At 38.4% G+C, this 22,093-nt stretch overlaps 3 protein-coding genes across 3 annotated transcripts; 1 reads left to right on the top strand and 2 right to left on the bottom strand.

Moving 5' to 3' along the window:
- Positions 1-1,114: 1,114 nt before the first annotated feature.
- LOC135641304 (probable inactive receptor kinase At1g27190) lies at positions 1,115-3,374 on the top strand. The gene has a single exon (XM_065156628.1). It carries the CDS (start codon positions 1,278-1,280, stop codon positions 3,075-3,077), a length of 1,800 nt encoding a protein of 599 aa, XP_065012700.1. The 5' UTR covers positions 1,115-1,277; the 3' UTR covers positions 3,078-3,374.
- Positions 3,375-7,707: 4,333 nt separating this feature from the next.
- LOC135640031 (kelch repeat-containing protein At3g27220-like) lies at positions 7,708-16,791 on the bottom strand. Its single transcript, XM_065154112.1, has 7 exons — positions 16,464-16,791; positions 14,357-14,542; positions 13,256-13,485; positions 12,803-12,973; positions 10,639-10,744; positions 8,246-8,452; positions 7,708-8,084 (listed from the first exon to the last, which is right to left on the bottom strand). Exons 1-7 carry the CDS (start codon positions 16,650-16,652, stop codon positions 7,920-7,922), a joined length of 1,254 nt encoding a protein of 417 aa, XP_065010184.1. The 5' UTR covers positions 16,653-16,791; the 3' UTR covers positions 7,708-7,919.
- Positions 16,792-17,831: 1,040 nt separating this feature from the next.
- LOC103989316 (uncharacterized) lies at positions 17,832-20,918 on the bottom strand. The gene is made up of 3 exons (XM_009408125.3): positions 19,604-20,918; positions 18,522-18,603; positions 17,832-18,260 (listed from the first exon to the last, which is right to left on the bottom strand). The coding sequence occupies exons 1-3, from the start codon at positions 20,407-20,409 to the stop codon at positions 18,048-18,050; spliced, it is 1,101 nt and encodes a 366-aa protein (XP_009406400.2). The 5' UTR covers positions 20,410-20,918; the 3' UTR covers positions 17,832-18,047.
- Between the last annotated feature and the right edge of the window lie 1,175 nt (positions 20,919-22,093).

Here is a 22,093-nt window from a genome sequence, read left to right as displayed (position 1 = left end):
ATACAAAGATTATTCATTTATATACAATGTTTTTGAATGGATATTAAATTAATGTCTTAATAGAAATTAGGTACAACTACTCGTGGAATTTGAATGGATATTTTACCTTTTAAATATTTTTTTGACATATAAATAATAATAATAATAATAAAGCTTGCGATCGATTGGCCCACATTGGTCAGAGGAGGGAGGAGTCAACGATTGAAATGATTCTGAATTAACCATTCCCCACGCATGACCACTCATCCAATAAAACATGAGTAGTCATTTGTAATCCCCATACACTAATAATCTTAAATCAACGATTCGATATCTTATCATATATAATTTTTTATATCCAATTCATGTTATATTGAGATCTTTCGAAATATTTAATCTGATTGTTCCAATAAAATTTTATTTTGATTTTTAATTATATAAACTTATTTTTCTTAATATTTTATTTTCATAAATACAGAGAATCCAATATAATAATATTTTAAAAAACAATTAATTATATTAAAAATAATCTATAACGAGTCCGGATAATTGACACCGTTACTTGGATCGAGGAATAAAGTCCGCTCCGTCATGATTCGTCGAGCACCGTAGTGAGGACATGTCACGTGGACGGTAACTCACGGAGGGTCGAGTGGGTAAACGTGGCGTTCCTGTAGTGGACAAACGCCGCACAAAAAGGCGACCGATGGATGCTACGCGTTACGCAGTCACCTCCGTCCCCACCCCAGGCTGCGGGCCCCGCCCCGGCGTTTTTAGTTCCACATCAGTCAAACCAGATCCAATGTGGTTTTACATGTTTGTCCTTATAAAGATATAAAATCACGCAATTACCCTTGTAATTATAATAATTAAAATCTCAGTGGAGGTACGTATATAAAATAGGGAATATCTAAAATATATCTATAAGTTTTAGATGTATGTATAATAGGGATGTATATGCAATTTACCAAATAATTTTGTGCCCCCCACCTGCCTTATATATGTTACATTATAATTAAGTTTTAATATATATAGGGATATATATGTAATTTGGTGAATAATTTTGTGGCCCCACCCGCCTCTGGTGAAGGAACTGCCTTGCCCACTACACCTATTGCTCTCTCTCTCTCTCTCTACTACGCGACTCTTTCTTGCCCATTCTACTTTTCCCCAACTCGAAGGTGAAGTCGGCAGGTCACTGCTGCCCCATCCTCCCGAACTCGCTTCTTCTTCTTCTTCTTCTTCTTCAACCCTCCTCCAATCCATTTCCTCCTTCCACACCATCCCGTTGGATCAGTATGAGGACGATATTGTGGAGGAGCTTGTTGGTGCTACATGTTGTGGCTGCGGCAGCGGCAGCGGCAGCGGCGGCGGCGGAGGACGACGTGCGGTGCCTCCGCGGGGTGAAGGCTACCCTCGACCGTGATGGCAGGCTGACCTGGAACCTCTCCAATGGCACTGTGGGCTTCGTCTGCAGTTTCGTGGGCGTGTCGTGCTGGAACCCCCAGGAGAACCGCGTGCTGGGGCTCAACCTTAGGGACATGTCGCTCTCCGGCTCGATCGCTTCTGATCTCCAGTACTGCGCCGCTGCCAACGTCCTCGACCTTTCCTCCAACGCCATCTCCGGCGCCATTCCCCCTGACCTTTGTTCCTGGCTCCCCTACCTCGTCACCCTCGACCTCTCCAACAACCAGCTCACCGGCGCCATCCCCCCCGGCCTCTCCGGCTGTCGCTTCCTCAACACCCTCGTCCTCGCTGGCAACCGGCTCGAGGGCGCCATCCCGCCCTCTCTTGCCCAGCTCGACCGCCTCACCCGCCTCGATCTCTCTGACAATCGGCTCTCCGGACCCATCCCTGCGCCGATCGGCGACAAGTTCGCCTCCTCCTCTTTCGATCACAACGACGGCCTCTGCGGCCATCCCGTCTCCCGCTGCGGCAGATCGCTCACCCGGACCATCGTAATTGTCGTCGCCGCCGGCGTCTTCGGCGCCGCCACCTCGCTCGCCCTCGCCTGGATGATCTGGCGGTGCTGGTCACCGTCCGGCAAGCGGGCGTCTCCCGAGCGCGGCCGAGAGGACGGTAGGTGGTGGGCCGAGCGGCTTCGGATGGCGCACAACCGCCTCGTGCCCGTCTCGTTGTTCCAGAAGCCGATCGTGAAGGTGAAGTTGGCGGATCTGATGACGGCCACTGCCGACTTCCACCCGAGCAACTTAATTGTCGCCGGGAGCCCGAGAACTGGGACCTCGTACAAGGCCGTGCTGCCGGACGGATCGGCTCTCACTGTCAAGCGGCTCCACTCTTGCCCGCTGCCGGAGAAGCACTTCCGCGCGGAGATGGGGCGGATCGGGCAGCTCCGGCACCCTAACCTGGTACCCCTTCTGGGCTTCTGCGTCGTCGAGGACGAGCGGCTTCTCGTGTACAAGCACATGCCCAATGGCGCCCTCTCCTCGGCCCTCGAGTCGCTTGATTGGCCGGCCAGGGTCAGGATCGGGATAGGCGCCGCTCGTGGCCTCGCCTGGCTCCACCATGGCTTCCAGATCCCGTTCCTCCACCAGAACTTGAGCTTGAAGGCCATCCTTCTCGATGAGGACTACGAGGCAAGGATCACAGATTTTGGGCTAACAGGGCTGATGAGGACATCAACCGGGGATGGAGCTGACACAAGCCCGTTCCTGAATGGGGACTTTGGGGAGTTCGGGTATACGGCACCAGAGTGTGCTAGTAATGCAGATCCGACCACCAAGGAGGATGTGTACGCTTTTGGGATCATTCTGTTGGAGCTGGTCACAGGGCAGAAGGCTACTGAGATAACCAGTGATGCAGCAGGAGAAGGGTTCAAGGGGAGTTTGGTGGATTGGGTGAATCGGCTTTCTATCACAGGTAGAATTCATGAGGCATTTGATCTGTCACTTCGGGGGAAGGACAACGATGACGAGATTATGCAGGTGTTGAAGATTGCTTCTGGTTGTGTGGTAGCCTCACCAAAGGAGAGGCCTTCTATGTATAAAGTCTTCCAAACTTTGAAGAAAATTGGGGATGGATATGATCTCTCAGAGCATTTAGATGAATTCCCACTTGTTTATGGGAAGGAAGAGTAATCGCCGATGAAGTTAGGCTGCGGATTTGGCCTTCAGACGAACTTAATCGCAATGCCATGCAAGTCTTTGTCGATGGAATTGTATGGCTTCAGCTGGGTGGTAGGCCCTTTTGTAGTGATTTGAAGACCTTATATAGATTTGATTCATCTGTAATATTGTTATCGTATGATCGAATATTAGCACAGACTGTAGCTTCTTTCTATCCCATGAATCGCAACTTCTAATGGTTGTACAACCCCTGCTGGGGAATCCAAATTACTTTTCCAATGATCAGGTACTGAACTGTATTTTCCCTTATACTTCATTATTAGCAGCTAGTTCATCATAGGTTAGATCTAACTTTTTCTTTGTGATAATTGCTATCATTTTCGATTTAAATGTTATATAACTTCTGCTGATGCTTTATAGGTTTGGTAAATCTGTTTATTGTCATTATTCCTGTTTACCAAAACCTTGTTAATTGTTTCTTAATTGAACATATACTGAAGTTTATAGATTTGTGTTTCCATAAAGCGTATATAATTTTCTGTCATTTCTTATTATCACTCTTTCAGCTGACTATAGATGATCTCCGGTGAGATATCCTACTGCTAAAGGTGTTGTAGTGTGCGCAGTTAAGAGGTCAGAGTTTGGGTCCTGTAAACATCAACTATTGGTGATCTGAAACTGTGTTGTTTTAAAAATAGCTATTGAATTTGATTATTAATTTTTAACATTTCAAGTGATATAAGCAATATAGAATTCAAAGACACAAAAAAAGGACAAAAAGACACATCGGGTTTGCACCATCCTTGTATCACAATGGATTATTGATGATCAAAATGAACACTCGCTTAGAAATTTCATTCATTCGGTATGGACTTTTCCAATACATTATTGTTTATGCAATCCTTTTTTAGTTTTTAGATTATACTGATTACTGGTACATATCATCTGCGTTTTCTTTTGTGTTGCAGTTTCTTTTACATCTGATGTCCTTTTCTTCGTTAAGGATGAGCAGATCTGTATGATTATTTGACAGATATTGCACTCTTTGCCATCATTAGATCCATTAACTATATTAGTGCCTCGGACAAAAGGTGAAGGATTAACAGCAATTGCTTATGGGCCTTGAGTGGCTCAATGGATTATAGATCCAGTTTACGGGATCATGAGCTCTGGTATGACCCTCCGTGAACACCTGAGGGTTACCTATGTGACTTAGAATCATGACTTATGTGATTCATGAAGTTAACATTATCTCTATTGATTTTTGGAGATTTGGAAGTTGCATAGCTACTGTTAGTGATTAACAGACACTCTTTTGTGGTTTTTTCTGAATATCCAATAATTGTAGGTGTATGATGTACTTGTTATTTGTGGTGCCTTCAATTATCCTTTGATCTATTTTTGCACATCTATTAAGTGTATTTCTTAATTTATTCGAAACTTCTTCATATCTTCATTGCCCTTATTCAGGTTATTCCCAAGCACGTCTGGTACTGTTGTCGCCATAGATCAGCCAGACACCTTGTTACCCTAGTAGCACAGAGGATTTACGGGTCATGGGTAGAAATCCTGTTAATTGAGCTAAATGATAATGGCAATGCTACTTTATTATATCCTGAGTACTTGGCCACCTAACTGTTATTTTGACTCTGTTACCAGCCATCTTAAGGAAAGCTAGCTCTATCATGTATCAGCCATCTTAAAGATCATTAGATAGGCTGACTGTAATCAGAGGCAGGTTGATGAATTTTTCTTTTACTTGTTCCTGGAGGGATAACTTATCACCTTTCTACCTGCAGATCCTGCTGGGTCCTCTGCATCAGTCTTTCATATCCTGGAAGCTGCATTGGGCAAGTTACAGGATAAGGTAATGTAAATACTGTTTTAAGTATCCTTCTGTGGCTCTTACCTTTTTGCTTGGGACATTTCTGTAATACACATCTGCATAGTTTGCCCAATTTGTTGGTTCTTCTTCCAGCTAAGCACATGCTCTTTGCTGAATAAAAACTGTACTTTCTTTTTGACAGATTCTAATGTAACATTTAGTCGTGATAGAGCTCATTATAAGTATTACAAACTGTGCAAATTATTTAAGTAAAATATGGTTTTGTTTCTTTTTATATATATATACTGTCACTTTAATGTTTGACTATTTGACAAATAATCTGACATGCTCCACCACTTTCTTTATTGGTTGGTTTCGCAGTTGGAATAATTGGTTGCTTTTGTTTATTGTTGTTTTTGATGGAAACACTTGAACATGCATTTTTATCTGCATCTTATTAGTTTATTATGTGACCACTTAAATGCCAGTTGTGTTAGTTTGGCCGAAGAAGAAAAGAATAAAAAATTTATTTATCTGAAAACCAACCAAACCATTTCTTGGCTCTTAATTGCTTACTCTCTGAAGAACTGTGTCATATTCATTTAGTTGTTGGTTCACATATTTTTCCTAAAAGTTGATGATTTCTGGTACTTAATGAAATTTCTACTGGTAGTATTCTTCTTTGTTTCTTGACACTGGTAGACTCTCTGGTGGGCTTTATTGCATGTCAAGATCTGAATTAAGAGGTGAAATATGAAGAGTTAAACAGAACAAGAAGCCTGTAAAAAATTAATATAAATTATATTTTTCTTGTAGTAGAAACTTATGTAGAGAATGAGCCACTTAACAACAGTTATTGATGCCACCAGATCAGTTAATATTGTCTTTTGAATGAGGAGGCATTTAAAAAGTGAATTGTTGTCAATTATCTTCAATAAAACTTTAAGTGGATGAAATCGGATGTTTGAAGAGAGACCACTGCTGGAATGATTACCATTGTGTGTTTAGTGCATTTGCTTCTATTTATATGCTTGCTAAGTAAGAGACGTCCTTTTACGTGGCAATCTTAAAGAACCAAGGAACATAAAATAGACTGATGGTCAACTTGGAAGTTTTACTTGGCACCAGTAGTATTATCTTCACATGAGACATTCCTTGAGAAATCAAAGCATTGTAGATGTACTAGTATTTTGGAGCTTATCTTCACATGAGACATTCCTTGAGAAATCAAAGCATTGTAGATGTACTAGTATTTTGGAGCTTATACTATTATGAAAAGTACTTTCCCATCTGCCAGAGAGATTTCATGTGGTTTATTTGTGTATAACTTGTAACACCCCTAATTAGTTCAACATCGAAAGTGATTGACTTATAAGGGTCTTATGAGTGTACTACTACCAACTTTAGTTTAAATATTTTGGTCAGTGGTTTAGACTAAATAAAGTTTATAGGCTAGTTAGTCCATCAGGCTCGAGTCGTGACATTTGATATTTGAGCCGCCGATCTAACAATTGAACATAGTGAGAGGGCTCGAGTGGAAAATGACTACCCGTAGACGAAGTCAGAACTGTGTGGAGCCACTATTGAGCTACGCCTCACATCTAAATCAAGCTCGGGTCATGACACAACTAACTTGAACCAGCCTTCCATATATTAATTATTGTTATACTTTGAAGTCTCGGAAGAACGACTTAATATTTACTTCCTGTTCTCAATGTTACAAGACCTTCAATTTTGACTCTGCCTGCAAGGATAGGTTAGGTGCACTATCCTTTTTTTTTTTTTCATTTATATGTTTTGTTGAATTCATTAATGAAAACTAAACAGTACTTGCAAATTACAATTTTGTTTTTTTTTCTCAAATTAGATCATTTCCAATGCGAGTTGAATCAAGTGCAATTTTTAAATCCTTGAGATTTTTGTTTCAAGTTGCAGAAAGTCACTACGGACAAGCAGCATTATTCCGATGTCAGGCTTCCTTCCTATACCAACCAGGTCAAAGGCAAAACGTGGGTTGCTTCTAAATATAGGAGAGCCAAAGCAATTTGGTTATCAGGTGCAACTTTTCTTTTTTAGTCCAAGAGTTCTAAGTTGACTGTGCACCAACAATAGATAATATTAACAGCTTGCATCGGAATATTGAACGAATTAGTGGCCTAGGAATTTGTAATAAAAAATTCTTTTGTATTTAATAAAAGAAAATTATTTCAGTATTTATTTATCTATTTATGTGTTTATGAGTCTCTCGTGCATTGATTTTGCTCTTGAAGAAAAGATGAATGAATAATAGAACAAGAATGAAAGAGGAAGGGTGTATGCTTACGATGACATCTCGCCGCGGTGCCGCTTGCTGAATTCTCGCAGTAAAGAATTCGACGACTCTAAACCCTACAAGTAGTTGGGTCAAACCCCGCGTAGATTAGTTAGAGCGGGCCAAACTCCCCCTGTTCTTCAATAACGTGGCAAGTAGTACGCTTGTGCGTTACGGAACACATTGTATATAATTAATTACCTTGCGAACATTCATTGTATCTTCCCAGGATACGCTGGTCTATTTTCTTATCCTACCGCCGCCATCCTGCAAGCTGAGACCGGCCAATCGTGAGAGATACAATAATAGTACATCTGCAACCAGCTTCGTCAATTAGATAAAAGAAGAAAATTTACCTGAGTTTGTTCCATCACGCACGGTAGTCACAGAAAGGCCATGTTAAGAGAAGGCGTGCAAATTGACGCTTTATATGATACTGAGAAAAATCGAACTCCTCCAGAAATTTGGAAAACAGCAGTTCTATGAATTACGTAACCACAAAATCGCTTTTGAAATTGATCATATAAGTTTGCTAATGCAAGAATTTTAATGACACCCTCATAAAGAAATTAAAAAAGAACGAAAAATGATGAGCCTAATCTACAACAAGAACAAACATGAAAACCCAAAAATTAATAAATGCTGTTTGATGCATGCTACACACATCAAATAATCGTCTGGAAAATTTCATTTAAAAAAGCTCAGATTTCGCTAGGAGTTATAGGTGTAATTTAGTTCTCCACATGGATCCTACAACCTTCTTGGGAGCGGGATCATTGGGACCCTTGTCACGCTGGCCGGACGTGAAATAAAGCCGGCCGTTCCAGTATCCAACCAAGGTAGTCTTGATGCGGAAGGGCATCCTTCCGACCACTGACCATTCCTGCATATTTTAATGGAAACTTAGCCTTGATGATCGCATGCATTTCATACCAAGTTGGAAAACTGACAGTAGAATCATCGAGTCTGAACAGAATAATCGATAACGGATATGTAAGAGGTACTGAAACAAGGGATTATATCAGCGGAGAGAAAGTTGCCTACCAGTGTATCCAAATTGAATCGAAATATTTCACCAACCAGCACCATCTTTTTGGTTATAGGATGTTTCTCCGTCGTGCCGCCAGCAATAATGATTGAATTGTTAACATTAACCCATGCAAATTCTATGTGAGAATCTGGTTTAGGCATGGGTGGAAGTTGCTTCCATTTCATCTCATCATCAAGCATGTAAACATCGCTGTAGACCACCTAGGTAAGGAACATAGTGAGTTAAGAAGTAAAAAGAAAGCACTCGTATTCACTTATTAAGAAAAGTTTATTAGAAGCACCGCAACCGTTTCCATCAAGTATCTGAAACTATGAACCATACAAGTTCAATTAAATATCTGCTTATTTGATTGCTATATTTTACAAGGGTAACACAAAGAATCTGATCAAACTATTATGAACTATTTTCTGTGCAATCTTCACAATAAAAATTCTTAACACAGAAATCAAATGAGATTGTGCAAATCATTTTGCAGGGGCATATAAGAAGACAGGAAACAAATATAGATCTTATACTGGCTTTGATTCCCAAATCCAAGGTATATATTCCCTCATTTCTGGGTGTCAGTCATACAAGAAGATTTTTTTGAGTTTGTTTTCTAATAAAATAAAATTACCATCTGCCGGGAATCATCGGATTCAGCTTGATCAATGGATTTCAAAAAAGGAATTAAATGAATTTTTTGAAGGCATAAAATTTAACCTCTATATATAATATATACCAGATGTTCTAAAGATAGTGCTGTGACAAACAAGAACCAGATCAATTTTGACTTCACAAGCATACGATAGGAACTTACCCAGATCACACAATAATGTCGAAGCATCAATTTTACTTAATTTAATCTCACAAAGCATGCATTATCCAAGTAGATAGGCTATCTAAAACTAAGATATCGGGAAGTGACAAAGTAGATAAACAACAAGGTATATACTATTTCAAGTATTTCCTGGCTATATAAATCTTTTACCGTCATTGAGCTTTATAGTTTCTACTAGAACCTTTTTAGGTCCCTCTATCTTTCCATAAATCACTAATATTTATTAATCTCACCCTTTTTAACTACAATCTTCATAGGACTCCGAAGCATATTTCTGTATCATCTTAGATGATTCTTTCTTATTTTATCATAATCAAGGCTACTGACTACTGATGAATGGAAATATTTTTTTTCTTATCCTTCCTAATAATTTTATACATCCACATCAACATTCTCGTCTTGATGACAGAAACACTTTTTATATACGTTGAAAGCGACAAATTTAATAGCACACTTTTATGGATTGGCTGTACAAATTCCAATCTAGCAAATTTATCCAACCCATTCAACATCACCAGCAAGCCATGCACTAATGAAATAAAGCTTCCAACTGCTTTTACCAAAATGAGTCGACAGCCTAGTCTTCTGCGGGAGATGATGTCAATAGCTGAGAATAACTGGGAAGTATTCATGCCTTGAGAGTTTGAAAAATCTAGAACTACGGTCATCTCTCTCAGCTCCAAAGATTTAATAGTTTAAAATTTATCAAATAATATGGACTAAAATCTGAAATCGTCTATCAGAAGAGGCTCGACACAAGTGCCAAACCAGAGTGATGTTCTAGAGTCCTACAATAAAAGCAATGCAAACCAAGAAGCTAGCTTTGCCCTTTGGGGTAGCCCTCTTGGCATGAGAAAGGGAAGAAGCTCCTTCCAATGGAGCACATAGTCATCAGCATTCGGTATCAAGACCAGTATATATGAGAAAAATTTAAGATAAGAATAATGTCCAAAAACTGATTAAAACACAAGTGCTAGTACTGTATGTTGGAAGTGACAAAGATATATTTAGTGTTCTAAATAGGCAAGGAGATTTTAAAACCCACTGAATCTTTCAAAAAACAATCACATAAACTTGTTATTTAGGTAAGCAAAGTCCATGCGGACTTGAATGCAACCGGAAGTCTTGAATAGGACTACTGGTTCATATTATTCATTCCAACACTAGTCCAACAAAGTCACCAACTTACAAGATAAACTAATACAATATTGGATATATTCTACCAAAAAAGCAAGCTAAATAATTCAAGTTTCCAACCAATAAACAGACGAGCAAGGATTTTATGCAAATTAGTTTATGAATTTATGATTCCTATAATGTGGTCATATAAAGTTTATTATACCTGGAATCGTATCTTTTTTATTATAACCCTCCAGGGCAAGAAACATCAGAAATGTCATATCACACACCATGGATAAATTAAGGACAACATTAAGACGATTTTACAGGACTGCCTAGCAAATGATGAAAATTGTTTCAGATTATGAAATTGAATAAAGAAGAGTACTGTAAGACACATGATGAAAATTATTTCAAGATACCCTAATATAATGAATGATGGCTTACCTCACTCCGTCTGACACATTTGAAAATTGGTGATCCAGGTTTGGCCATAAAATCACCTTCTTGACCACCAATAACAATCAGCTGATCATTAGCGACTACACAAGCCCTGATGATAAAAGATGTTTCGACTAAGGATTATGCCATGAGATTTGCAACTTAATGTGATATTGATTGAATGAAAAATTGTGCTAGTCAATTGTTCCCATAGTTTTCTTGATTAACTCAAGCTCCATCTATAAGTAACATGACTATACAGTATATCTTATTATGATGATGGTTGATGATGCAAGATATATACATAATGTCCACCCTAATTGTTGAAAAGTATGATAATGTTGCTGAAGAAATAATTGATAAATGAGAAGAATTTAATAAACCATATGGATTGCCTACCATTTGGGGCATGTAAATAACATGGTTGCACACGCTTTGTTCAATCAGCATCACATTACCAAGTCCAAAGGCAAAAGAAATAAGAGAAAGCTAAGATCTTGACAACCGCTAGGGAACTAAAATAGAAACTAAACTACTTTTAGAGATAGACTAACTCCTATGACACTGAATGCCTTGCTTGCACTTAAAAAAAGGGCACTGTGCTTCTTTTCTTCAAAGAAACATTTACATAATTCTGTTTCATGTGAGCTAAAACTGAACATACAGATATGCTATCTCTACCCAGGAAAGCTACATGTAAAACCGCATATATACATGTTTCTCTAGAGGCAAAGTGGAACTAATATCCCATTTGAGTCTTTCCATTCAAGTGTTACCCGGTCAAAATCATTGGAAATCTGGCTTCCAGACTGCAATTTCACTCTGTTGGCCATGATTGAGGGCCTTTTATTAATCATGTTTTGATGATCATGCCATTCTGGTATGTAGCTCAGTGAATGGATCTATACACAGATAATGCAAATATGGCTGATCAATTATGACATGCCATATAGGCCTTTTGATAATGAACCAAACTGTTGGAATTTATTCAAATGTTCTGAATATCATCTGAGTCCAAATTAACTGTTTGTGTTGACTATAGTGTCAAACTAAGTTAGAATACTTTTTCCCCTTCTCCAGTGTCCTTGATAAGCAGACAAAAGAGCTTTAAAAAAATGTGATAACTTTACCAAGCTCTTCAAATGCTATACAATATGTTTAGAAACTTAAATAGCCTTATTTTAGAAAAAATAAACTTCAATCTGGAACCAAACTCAAAGATCTAGGACTCATTTTACAATAACCTTAAAGCAATCACTATCTGCATAAAAAAATGTAAAAACATATTTTACAAGGATTGGCAAGTCCAGTGCAGCATTCATGCCACTTCATTAGTAGCATGTAAATGTATGTATTACATGATGCACCATGAAGTGCTAGTGCTTGGCATGCGCCTTAGTTCATATATGAGCATAGTGGTAAATACCCACGTTATATACTTCCTCTTGGCATGACATTGCAGGATATAAAAGAATGCCTAAATAAATATTAGTGTGACTGAACTGTTTGACAATGCTTTGTTTCATTCTGTTTCAATCATTGATCCTCCTCTATAAAATTCTTTTCCATACATTTAGTAGGGTAAGAAAGAACCAGAACACTTGGTTCTTCTCCCTACTCTGACAATGATTACACAGTATGGCAAGACGCACTGTATGTCAAACCCTACTAGATGAAGCAACATTAACCACATGACTCCGATGATCAAATACATGGAAATATTTCAAAGGATACCAACCTTAGGAAAAACAAATGTTCAAGGTGCCTACTGGCATAAAAAATATGACGAGCAACACTTATCTAGAAAGAAACTACTAACAGAAAGAGCATGTTCGATAAATAAATTTAATCCTATAATGACAAATTAAATTCTAAGAAATTAAGAGATGGGAAGCAACAGATAAGATAACAACCCCCCCTTCTGCAGAAACAGAATATAATTCGTAATTAGAAATATAAAGTGAAAACAAATCATAAAGAATTATATGTATCTTCAGATTACATTAAACAAATTAGAAGTATTGACATTTGACACTAATTAGAAGCAGAATCACATTTCAATCCCAATGAATATATCAAGCATAAAAGATCGGGTATATATTACTCACAGGCAAAGTTATTGATAAAGTTTGACAAAAGAACACTAACTTAAGGTAAATGGCCCAAAGACCTGTGGGGACCACCACGTGGTATAGGAATTTCACTTCGCCATTCTTTCTCCAAGGCTTTTCCATCTTTCACTGCAAGACTCCAATGTTCTAATCCAGGTTCATGGCGGTCTTCCTTGCTGCCACCCATGACATGAAGTCTGCCTCTCCAAAGCTGGGTGGCTGGGGCATACCTACAAATGCACCATTAACGCTTTTCAAGGTTTGGAACATTTTGATCCAAATTTTGCAGAAAGCAGTAAAATGGCTAGAAAACATTTTGAACTGACTAACATTCACAAGACTCTTACACAAAGAGGATCAGGAAGTTTAAGAATTGAGACACATAATAAAAAAGAAATTTGTGGAGACTTAGATAAAGCTCCATAAGTCTGATTTAAACCCTTGCATGTGACAGTATCATGCTACGGAATATAAATATGACCTTGTTGAGATACTAACTTCGATGAACTCACCTAGGTACAGGCAAGGGAGGCAAATCATGCCACTCTTTCTTCTCAGTGTCCAGCACAAAATTGCGAGCCGTAGGGCCTCTACATTGAGGACCATATTGTCCAGTCACTACATAAATGTATCTTCCATCTGTTACCATTCCTAAATGAGAATGTGCCATTTCTTGTGGCATGTCAAATCTTCCTCCCCATGTATTGTCAGTAAAATTGTAGATATCAACATGGGAATGAACCTATAAGAAATTGCAAGTGTAAAAGCTTGCTTAACCATGTAGCAAAAATAATATTTACATTTACGAGAGAGAGAGAATAAAATACTTCCCAATATTTAACAGCTGCACTACCTGAAATCATTCGACTAGTACTTCTTTTTGAAATTATGGATTGTTGCAATTAAGACAAGCAACACTTATCTTTTAATTAATCAGGTGTTAATGAAAATTAGCTGACCCCAAAAGGTTAAAATTATGGATTCTTGTTGTCGCAGGTGTTAACAAGCAGTAGAATCAATTAAAAAAAAAAACCAAGAAATCAATCACAAGGTAATCAGGGTTGATAATTTTCAAAATACTTCAGCAAGCTTCATCAAGCATATCAAAGAAAATTTTCTAACTACCAGTAACATAAATGATCATAGGAACCAAGTGAGAAAGTAACAATCATTAGTACAATGGCTACTTATTAACTATGCCAACTGAATGGGTGTATTTGTATCTGTGTGTCCATGTGTGCTATACATATATATATATATATATATATATATATATATATATATATATATATATATATATATATATATATATATATATATATATATATATATATATATATATGGAAACTGCTTAAAACTAGTCAATCGTTTTAAAGCCAGCAAATGTGATCAAATTTGGATGGGTGAAATGAAACTAATACGTTGTAACTTAAACCAGCTGGCTTCAGAAAACAACTTTTGAACATTGGAAGATCAACGAGCGCAAGGTACAAAATGCTCGAGCTAAATGTATATATTTTGGAGTCAAAACAATTGGGGATATAGAAGTGTATTACAAATAGAATAAGCAGATATGGACTGTAGCAAATTATAGGCCATAAAAAGATTCTCACATAGTTGATTGTACCGTATCCAGCAAAGACATATAAAAGATTCTTAATTTGTATAGCAGCCCCGTCTAAACGTGGCACAGGTGCCTCTGCCATCTCTTCCCATTGTAACTGTGGTGCTGGTAAATCAGCAAAAGTTGCATTCAGTTCTTTTGAAATTAGTGTTTGTGCACCCTTGTCCTTCTTAACCTGCATAAGGAATGTTCATAAAAACATATGAAAACAAAAAACATAAGGATGAAGCTTATGCTGGAGAAAAAGATGAAGAACTTCGAAAGCTATAAGACCAAAAGAAATAAGGAAGATTTCACGGGTAGTATAAACGATTAATACATTATGCAGTCATGATTCTCAGATTTAATAGTCTCTTAAGAACTGTATCGCATGCCACAGAAACAATATTTCAGATGAAATTTTAATAGATCATTTACAAAACCATGTCCAACTTCTAGTATAATACGATTGTTTAATAAATTAAGCATCTCTAAATTTTCATAAATTATTCTTTATTATTTTTAGAAATACTATCTTTGTTATAGCCATTTAATATTTTTTAAACTTTTTAATGAGATTCTTTTATTAGTTTTCAATTCAGTGATCTTTTAAACTTAAATACCTTGTGTCAAATGAAGCTCAAAGAATCTTTTAATATATAATATCCTCATGTTCTCCAACTTTTTATTAGTTTTTCTAATTAGTTGACATTTCTATGATTCATACATGTTATCTTTTTTGAAATTTTAAATTATTTCTTTGGCTTATTAAATAAGATAGACCAATTGTATTGTTCATAACCGACCCTCTCCCAATATCTATCTTGCATATCATCAGTTTGATAACGATCAAAGCTCATAGCAATAAGCTTTCAAGGTACTAAGATTGCTTCGCAAAATAACTTCAGATATTTTTATGGAAGTTCCACATATATAAAATAAATTGAAGTATGTAAAAATTAAAACTTAAAAACTTTATGAATGGAAGAATAATTAGAAAAGTTGACAGGCATCTATGATATAGAAAAAGAGGCCGTGTAAATGGTGCATACAAGATTATTTTCTCTTTTGCCTCTTTTCTGCTCATTTCATCATTCACCATCTTATATCAATGCTTCAACTATAAGCTCCCATGCTTTTTTTATTTACATATTAGTAAGTTCAACAAACAAAGCTGAACTACAAGATCAAATATTTATTTCGAAATCTTATCCTTCTATATCTAATTCTTGGAGGGACGGTCTAGCTAGCACAAGACTATCGCATCAATATGCACAGCACAAGAATATGATCTTTTCCCATTTCTTCTGGCAACTACAGAACACGCATATACCTATAGAATACAGATATCATTCCATACGTATAGTCCTATAGCAAACTTGAGAATGTAGGATCCAATATGGCTTTTGTAGACATCATGAAAAAGATTATCAACTATCTAATCAGTATTAGCACGGTTTAGGGATGCATTAGGATGAACTTTGTTATCATAGTAGGGGATCTATATTCTAAAACACACAATCAACTTAGCACTCTACCTTATTCAATATTAAAGTTTCTCCTTTCACCCAAGAATAATTCATAAGTCACACAGAAAGAAACAAATCATGAACAAAAGTTTCCACATCAGAATGAATATTACTTCAAACAGAAATCGTATCCAAAGCCTGAGTAAGCATTGTCTTAATCACTATTTAGCAAGAGGCTAGTACTAACTGACCATATAATTACCAGATTTGTCACAACTTCCTATATTTGTTTTCACCATTAAATGCAACTTACTTGCTAGAATCCTATGACTTAACAACAACCTCATACTTCAATCTTTAAACTTGAATACGAGTATGTAAGCAAAGTAGTCAGCATTCTCAACTGTTGTCAACGTTATCCTATTCTCGGTCTCTTTTACCTATTTAAGTGTGAGAAGTCATGAGCTTGCCTAAGCATTTCTTTCGCAATTGAAATCAATTAACGAAGCTAGATAATCACTAAAAAGAATTTCCAAGACGAATCATTCATGATATCCAAGAGCTTAATCCGATAACCTAGAAACAAAAGAATCGAAGCGCAGGATCAAAATGGAAAACGAAAGAACGAGATCGGAACCACACACTCACCGTCTCGGCTTTCGGATCGTCGACGGTGGCAGATCTTTCGAGAGAAAAATCGAATCTGGTAGACCAAACCGGAGAAGAGTAAGCGGAATTGGAGGAAGCCCAGAGGAAATCCCCAACGAGGGCGACTCCAAGAAGCGCGATGCAGGCCAGGACCAGGAAGTACTTCCCCGACGCGTTGGATCTCGCCATCCCGATCCTCACGGGAGCAGCCCTAGAAGAGAACGGAGATCGATGACGGGGTGAGGCGAGAGGAGGAGGGATCGAAGGGTTGGGTCATTTCAAGTTGAGAGAGGCGAGTGTGATACAGAGTGCCAACGAAATGGGAACTAATTGGTTGCTTGCCCGGCTTGAGCGAGTGTATAGATGTGTTGCACAGCTGTCAAGGAAACGTAGCAACGCGTTTGTCGGTGGCTTGTTAGTAGCCGTCTATGGGCTTGGCCGCCTGTCGTGGGGGCCATCCTTTGTCCAATGTCCATTCAGGTAGAAACGACGGGTAGAGTTGAGTTTTCGGACTGGCACTATGTGTGAAGTAATTGTTTATATTTTTTAAATATATACCTAAATTATTGAAAAATTACGATATATAAGATCGATTTTTTTAAAGGATTTAAAGCGTCGTGTATTTTTTTATATATAAAATATTGGTCTAACGTATATCCGAAAAATTGAGAACTAAAAATTTTATCCAATAATTTTTATCTAAAATAATAATCTTGGATTGGATCTGTAGACTTTAATTTGTGTTTACTGAATTCTTAGGTTTATTTATTTTAGTCAAATTTCATCTATAAATCTTGAAGAAAATCGATCACATGGCACGATAGAATATAAACTTGATAATTTGGTATAAATGTTAATAAGAAAATTTATTTGGCTTATTAAGTATAGTTCAAAAATCTTTATTTACAACTTGTTGAGCTTGTCTTAACTTTGACCTATCAGTCAATATGGATTTATCAGACAGATTTTGCATTGATAATTATGTCAGATGAGTTTAAACAAAGTTTTAATTGAAGTTCAAAAAAATAATGGCAAAATTGAAGCTAGTGATGTAGTTGAACTCTAGAAAAAAAAAATCTAGAAAGGCCAGTCATTTTTGGGAGATACATGATTGTCACAGAACATGGAGTTCAATGAGAAAACATTGCTGATCAAATTATAGCCTTATGTTATTTTCATGGTAGATTGATCTGTATTACTGAGATCTGGAACATGATTGTCTAGTTGGCTAAGCACGGCTACATAAATTGTCTCTGCCAAACTCATAACATCAAATTGACAAACATATTCATTTTTTGCAGTTTACCATCTAAGAAAAAGGTACAAATTATAAGAAATAGCAATTTCAACAAGAAATATAGTTGTTAGTTGAGAAGAAGCAGCAGCTGCTGCAGCTACTTGTGCTAAGATTATTCTATAAATTATTCTGATTTGAAGAAAAGTCAAATGAAGATGGGAGCACATAAAATGCATTTCCCTTGAGCAAATACAACCCCGATGAACATCGGCTGACACAGTAGTGCAAGAGCAGAACAAAGGCAGCAACACTTAAAAACATCAGCTCACAGATTGCAGCAATGGCCCTCAACTACAAAGAGAAGGCAACTTGAAGGAGAAAAAAGAGGATGGCAGGTGCCCTGTCCTCCTGATGTAGTCTGTTCTATCGGAAGTTCTTGCGGCACGCTCATTCAGCTTGGCCGCTGCACTGGCACGCTTCTCCTCTGCGATCCTTCCTGCTGCAGCTGACTTGTTTGCGTATTTTTCTTGGGCTCGTGATTTGATTCTCTCTGCCTTAACCTGTGAGTCAAGAAAGTTGTCCAGAATTAACTTGTATCGAACGAAAAAAGTCAGACAGAAGGGTTTCATGCCAAGCATGCCTTCGTTTGAAACATTTAATACTGTCCAAGAACCATCTTGACAAGAGGATGGCAAGACATATGCATCATGTCTCCTATTATGAGAATTTAAAGTAAAATTAGCTCTAACCAAAGATGTTTTGAAACAAATGCTTATGTAGAGAGAGAAAAGAAAGAGAAATAACATGTATTGGTTCTGTACCTCCATCCTCCTCATTTCCAATTCAGCTTTTCTTTTTTCATGATTTTCCCATGCTTGTATCTTCACATCTTCACTCTTGTATCTGAAGATGCATAATGCAAACACTTGAGAAAGTACAAATAAGTAAATGCTAATATTGCTGGAGTCAAAGAAATTGAATTCTTCTGATACAGCAATGAACAAAAGCTTATTTTAGAACTAAGCAGCAAAGACTCAAAAATCTATAAGGAGATAATTGGGCATGTTGTTCAAAATATATTCCCAAAAGAACATGAAATTAATATCCTGCATACATGCATTTGCCAATGGAATACATCTTGTAACTTCAGTGGAGATTCACACAAATTGTGAACTACAATGAACATGCACTGCGGTCCTCATAGCTCTTGGGCTGAAGCTAAGCATTCTAATGTTGTATGGTCAACATATACATGTGAATTATATAGTCCAGACAGCAAAATCCAATGCCTTAAACCGCTCACTCTTCCTGCTACACTTTGATTTACAGGAACAATTATTTTGTTCAATGTTCGATATTGAAAGAGTTGGATTATTCCAAAGCCGAAGGCTACATGTATCAGTGTTGGTTCATAATATATTGGTTTAAGCTTTTAGGTCGGATTATTATCCATTCACCCTGGATCAGTCCACGCCAGTTTGGAGATTGCAAAAGGAAAGTCTCTTTTTGCATTATGCTTATTTATTGGATAATCATTAGGGACTTCAGATCATTTATGCTACCACATGATTAAGTTTTAGGTTTCGACTGACAAAGTTACGATCCACAAGTATCCTAAGATGAGCTTACCTAGTACACCGTTAAGGGAATGAACTACAAAGTAACCTTTTCTTAGAGAAAGGAACCACTGAATACCCTGTTCTCATTCTTCACCATAAGAATTTGTCACAATATTGAGCAACTTTTACGACAAATTATGACTTCACAAGAGATACTGAAATGTAGAATGCATCAAACACACTCCGAAGCAGGTAATGCTGGCAAAATAACAAGTTCTTATAAATGCAAGGAAAGAAACTAAATAAGAGAGAACATGAGGAGTAAACCAGAGAGAATTCATTACCTTGCCAAGTACTTCGCACGCTCTGCCTCATCCCATGCCGTGGCTCGGGATTCCAGCGTACTCGGGTTCCGATCTTGCGCCGAGCCACTGGTCTCATATGACCTGGCCCCGTCAGTCCCAGATTCTTCTCTCGAAGGCCAATTGCTCCCGCCGGCCGCGCCGAAAGGCACGGCCTCGCTTCTCTCGAGACTCCTCATCCCTTCTTTGTAGCTGTCATTTTGTTGAGCACCTTGACGGCATCTCACAGGGGTGGATGATCGAGAACAAACCGGGCTCTTCAACACCGGAGTCGACGCACCAAGTGGCGTGCCCGTCCTCGATGGTTCTTTGCTTGCAATTGGAGTCATCTCCGTCCCTGCGTCTCTCAAGCAAACGGATCTTACCACCATGGACGAATCCTGCACCGGCTTATTCGTCCTCCACATTGCTTCGTTGTAATCCATCTTCTTCGTTTCCCCTTCATCGCACGCAGTAATCGCAAGAACGACGCCGCCCTCCAAGACTCCATCAGCGCTGCTACAAGAATCCCGTCCTCGCTGGGACAGTGAAGTGAGCAGCCTTCTATCGTCGGCGTTCGAGTTCCTCGGCTTGCTCACGGCGTGCTGGTGAGCTCCGCGGCCCGACAGCCCAACCAGCCACTTCTGCGCGTCATCCCACTTCGAAGGCGCCGGCTTGCTGCGCGAGCTCAACGCTTTCCGATAGTGACGAGCTTTGTGTCCGACATCGCCATTGCAAGCGTTGCTGCCGGGATTATCCTCCTGCGCCGAATCAAATGTACAGGTCCCCTTGCTCTCTACAGGCCTCATTCTCTCAGAAACCGATGCGATCAACAGCGCATCCACTGCCCCATTCCTTCACCACCAACTCCCCACGTAAACGGAACATCGAGCTTGCACAAAGCTCGTCTCTTTTCTGAGATTCTACGGACGGAAGCAAGTCATCATCAAGTCAAGGTCAGAGAACCCCAAGATTTCCTCAAATCTATGGCCTGCTTCAGCAGCAGGAGCTCATTCTCGAGTACAGAAACAACGCAAGCACACAAACTCAAATGCATCTCAAGAGGTCAAGATCTGGTAAGAGCAAGGTAGAGAGAGAGGACAAGAGCTGCTGTGGGAAGAAGCATGGGAATTGGTGCCAGGCACATGGACGATAGTCCATTTTATCTTATTTTCTGTTGAATCCATCCAACTTCGATCAAAAATAAATTTTGGTGTCATAGTAGCAGTGAAAGGATATGGCCATAATGGAAGGTGTTTCCATGTGAGCTGTGTGCCGTGAAGAAGAAGCACATGCAGTGCTTTCTTCATGGACTACAGAACACAAATCATTATCCAACCACTGGTATATGTTTTATAGCCATCTCATGCACTGTCATATTAGTACTGAGCAGCTAAATAAAGGTTGACATGGACACGGGTGAATTCCAGCCAAGTAAGAGAGATAAGAGATGAGTGACCTTTTTGGGGGGTGTCTCAATCATCAGCTGTGCCATCACTGGCACTGGTGTGCCTTTTGAGGTCAAATAGTTGCTGCTGCATCAATGTGATGCCCAGATAACAATTTTGTAAGAGAGACCATGAGATCAAATAATGATGCACAAAGAAATAAACAGACAAATAAGTATTTGCCCCCATCACTGTATAGATTAGTTTTCTATAATGAAAACTAGTTGTAGATACACTATATGATCTTCTTCCATGTGCCTCCACAAAGTGTGTACATTGCTCCTGTTGTATCACTTTACATATTCTTTGTATTTTCTATACTCAATATTTCTTTCCAAGACCTCAAATTTGGATCCACATCTGTGGTTAAAAAATAACAATTTTAACTTTATTATCATCAGCTATGCCATGCCTTGTTTCTTCTTTCCAACAATGCAGCCAATGTGGGGCTAGAAACTGAGAGTCTTGTTCTTAAAGATTTGGCCCATTCAGCTTGGGGTAGAGGACAGATGAACAGAGACATGGCAGATCCAGCTGGGGTCAGTTGTATGTTGTGGCTTAAAGCAGACCAATTGTCAAAGAGATGGGCCAATGTATCTCATGCTGGGTACAGCTCTGTTGTCTTGCCTCCATAAGCATTTACAAGATGATGATAGTGTTGCTTTATAAAAAAAAAAACACAAAGAAAGGCTGTCTTTAATCCCTGCACCGTCGAACAAAGAACTAAGAAGGCCATCTAAGTGGTCCTTGTAATAATAATATATGAGATCTAGATGCATATCTACTTGTCGTTACCTTAAGACTATTTAAGAATTTTGCAAATGCAACATTACAAAAAAGAACTGCTACATACATATCACTATAATTGGAAAAAGGGATCTAGATGTTGATATAATTTCATTTCACATACATCTAACATGAGTGATAGTACCAAGGACTGCTATACCACCCAAAATATATCGATATACCCTGTCGATATATCGATAAAAATTAGTACATATCGAATCAACAAATCATCCAAAGTAAATCTGATACTCAAAACGAT

This window comes from Musa acuminata, chromosome BXJ3-6, assembly GCF_036884655.1.
Source record: "Musa acuminata AAA Group cultivar baxijiao chromosome BXJ3-6, Cavendish_Baxijiao_AAA, whole genome shotgun sequence".
Taxonomy (NCBI): domain Eukaryota; kingdom Viridiplantae; phylum Streptophyta; class Magnoliopsida; order Zingiberales; family Musaceae; genus Musa; species Musa acuminata.
Note: the sequence above shows the minus strand (reverse complement) of the source record. Positions and strands in the feature narration are given on the sequence as shown.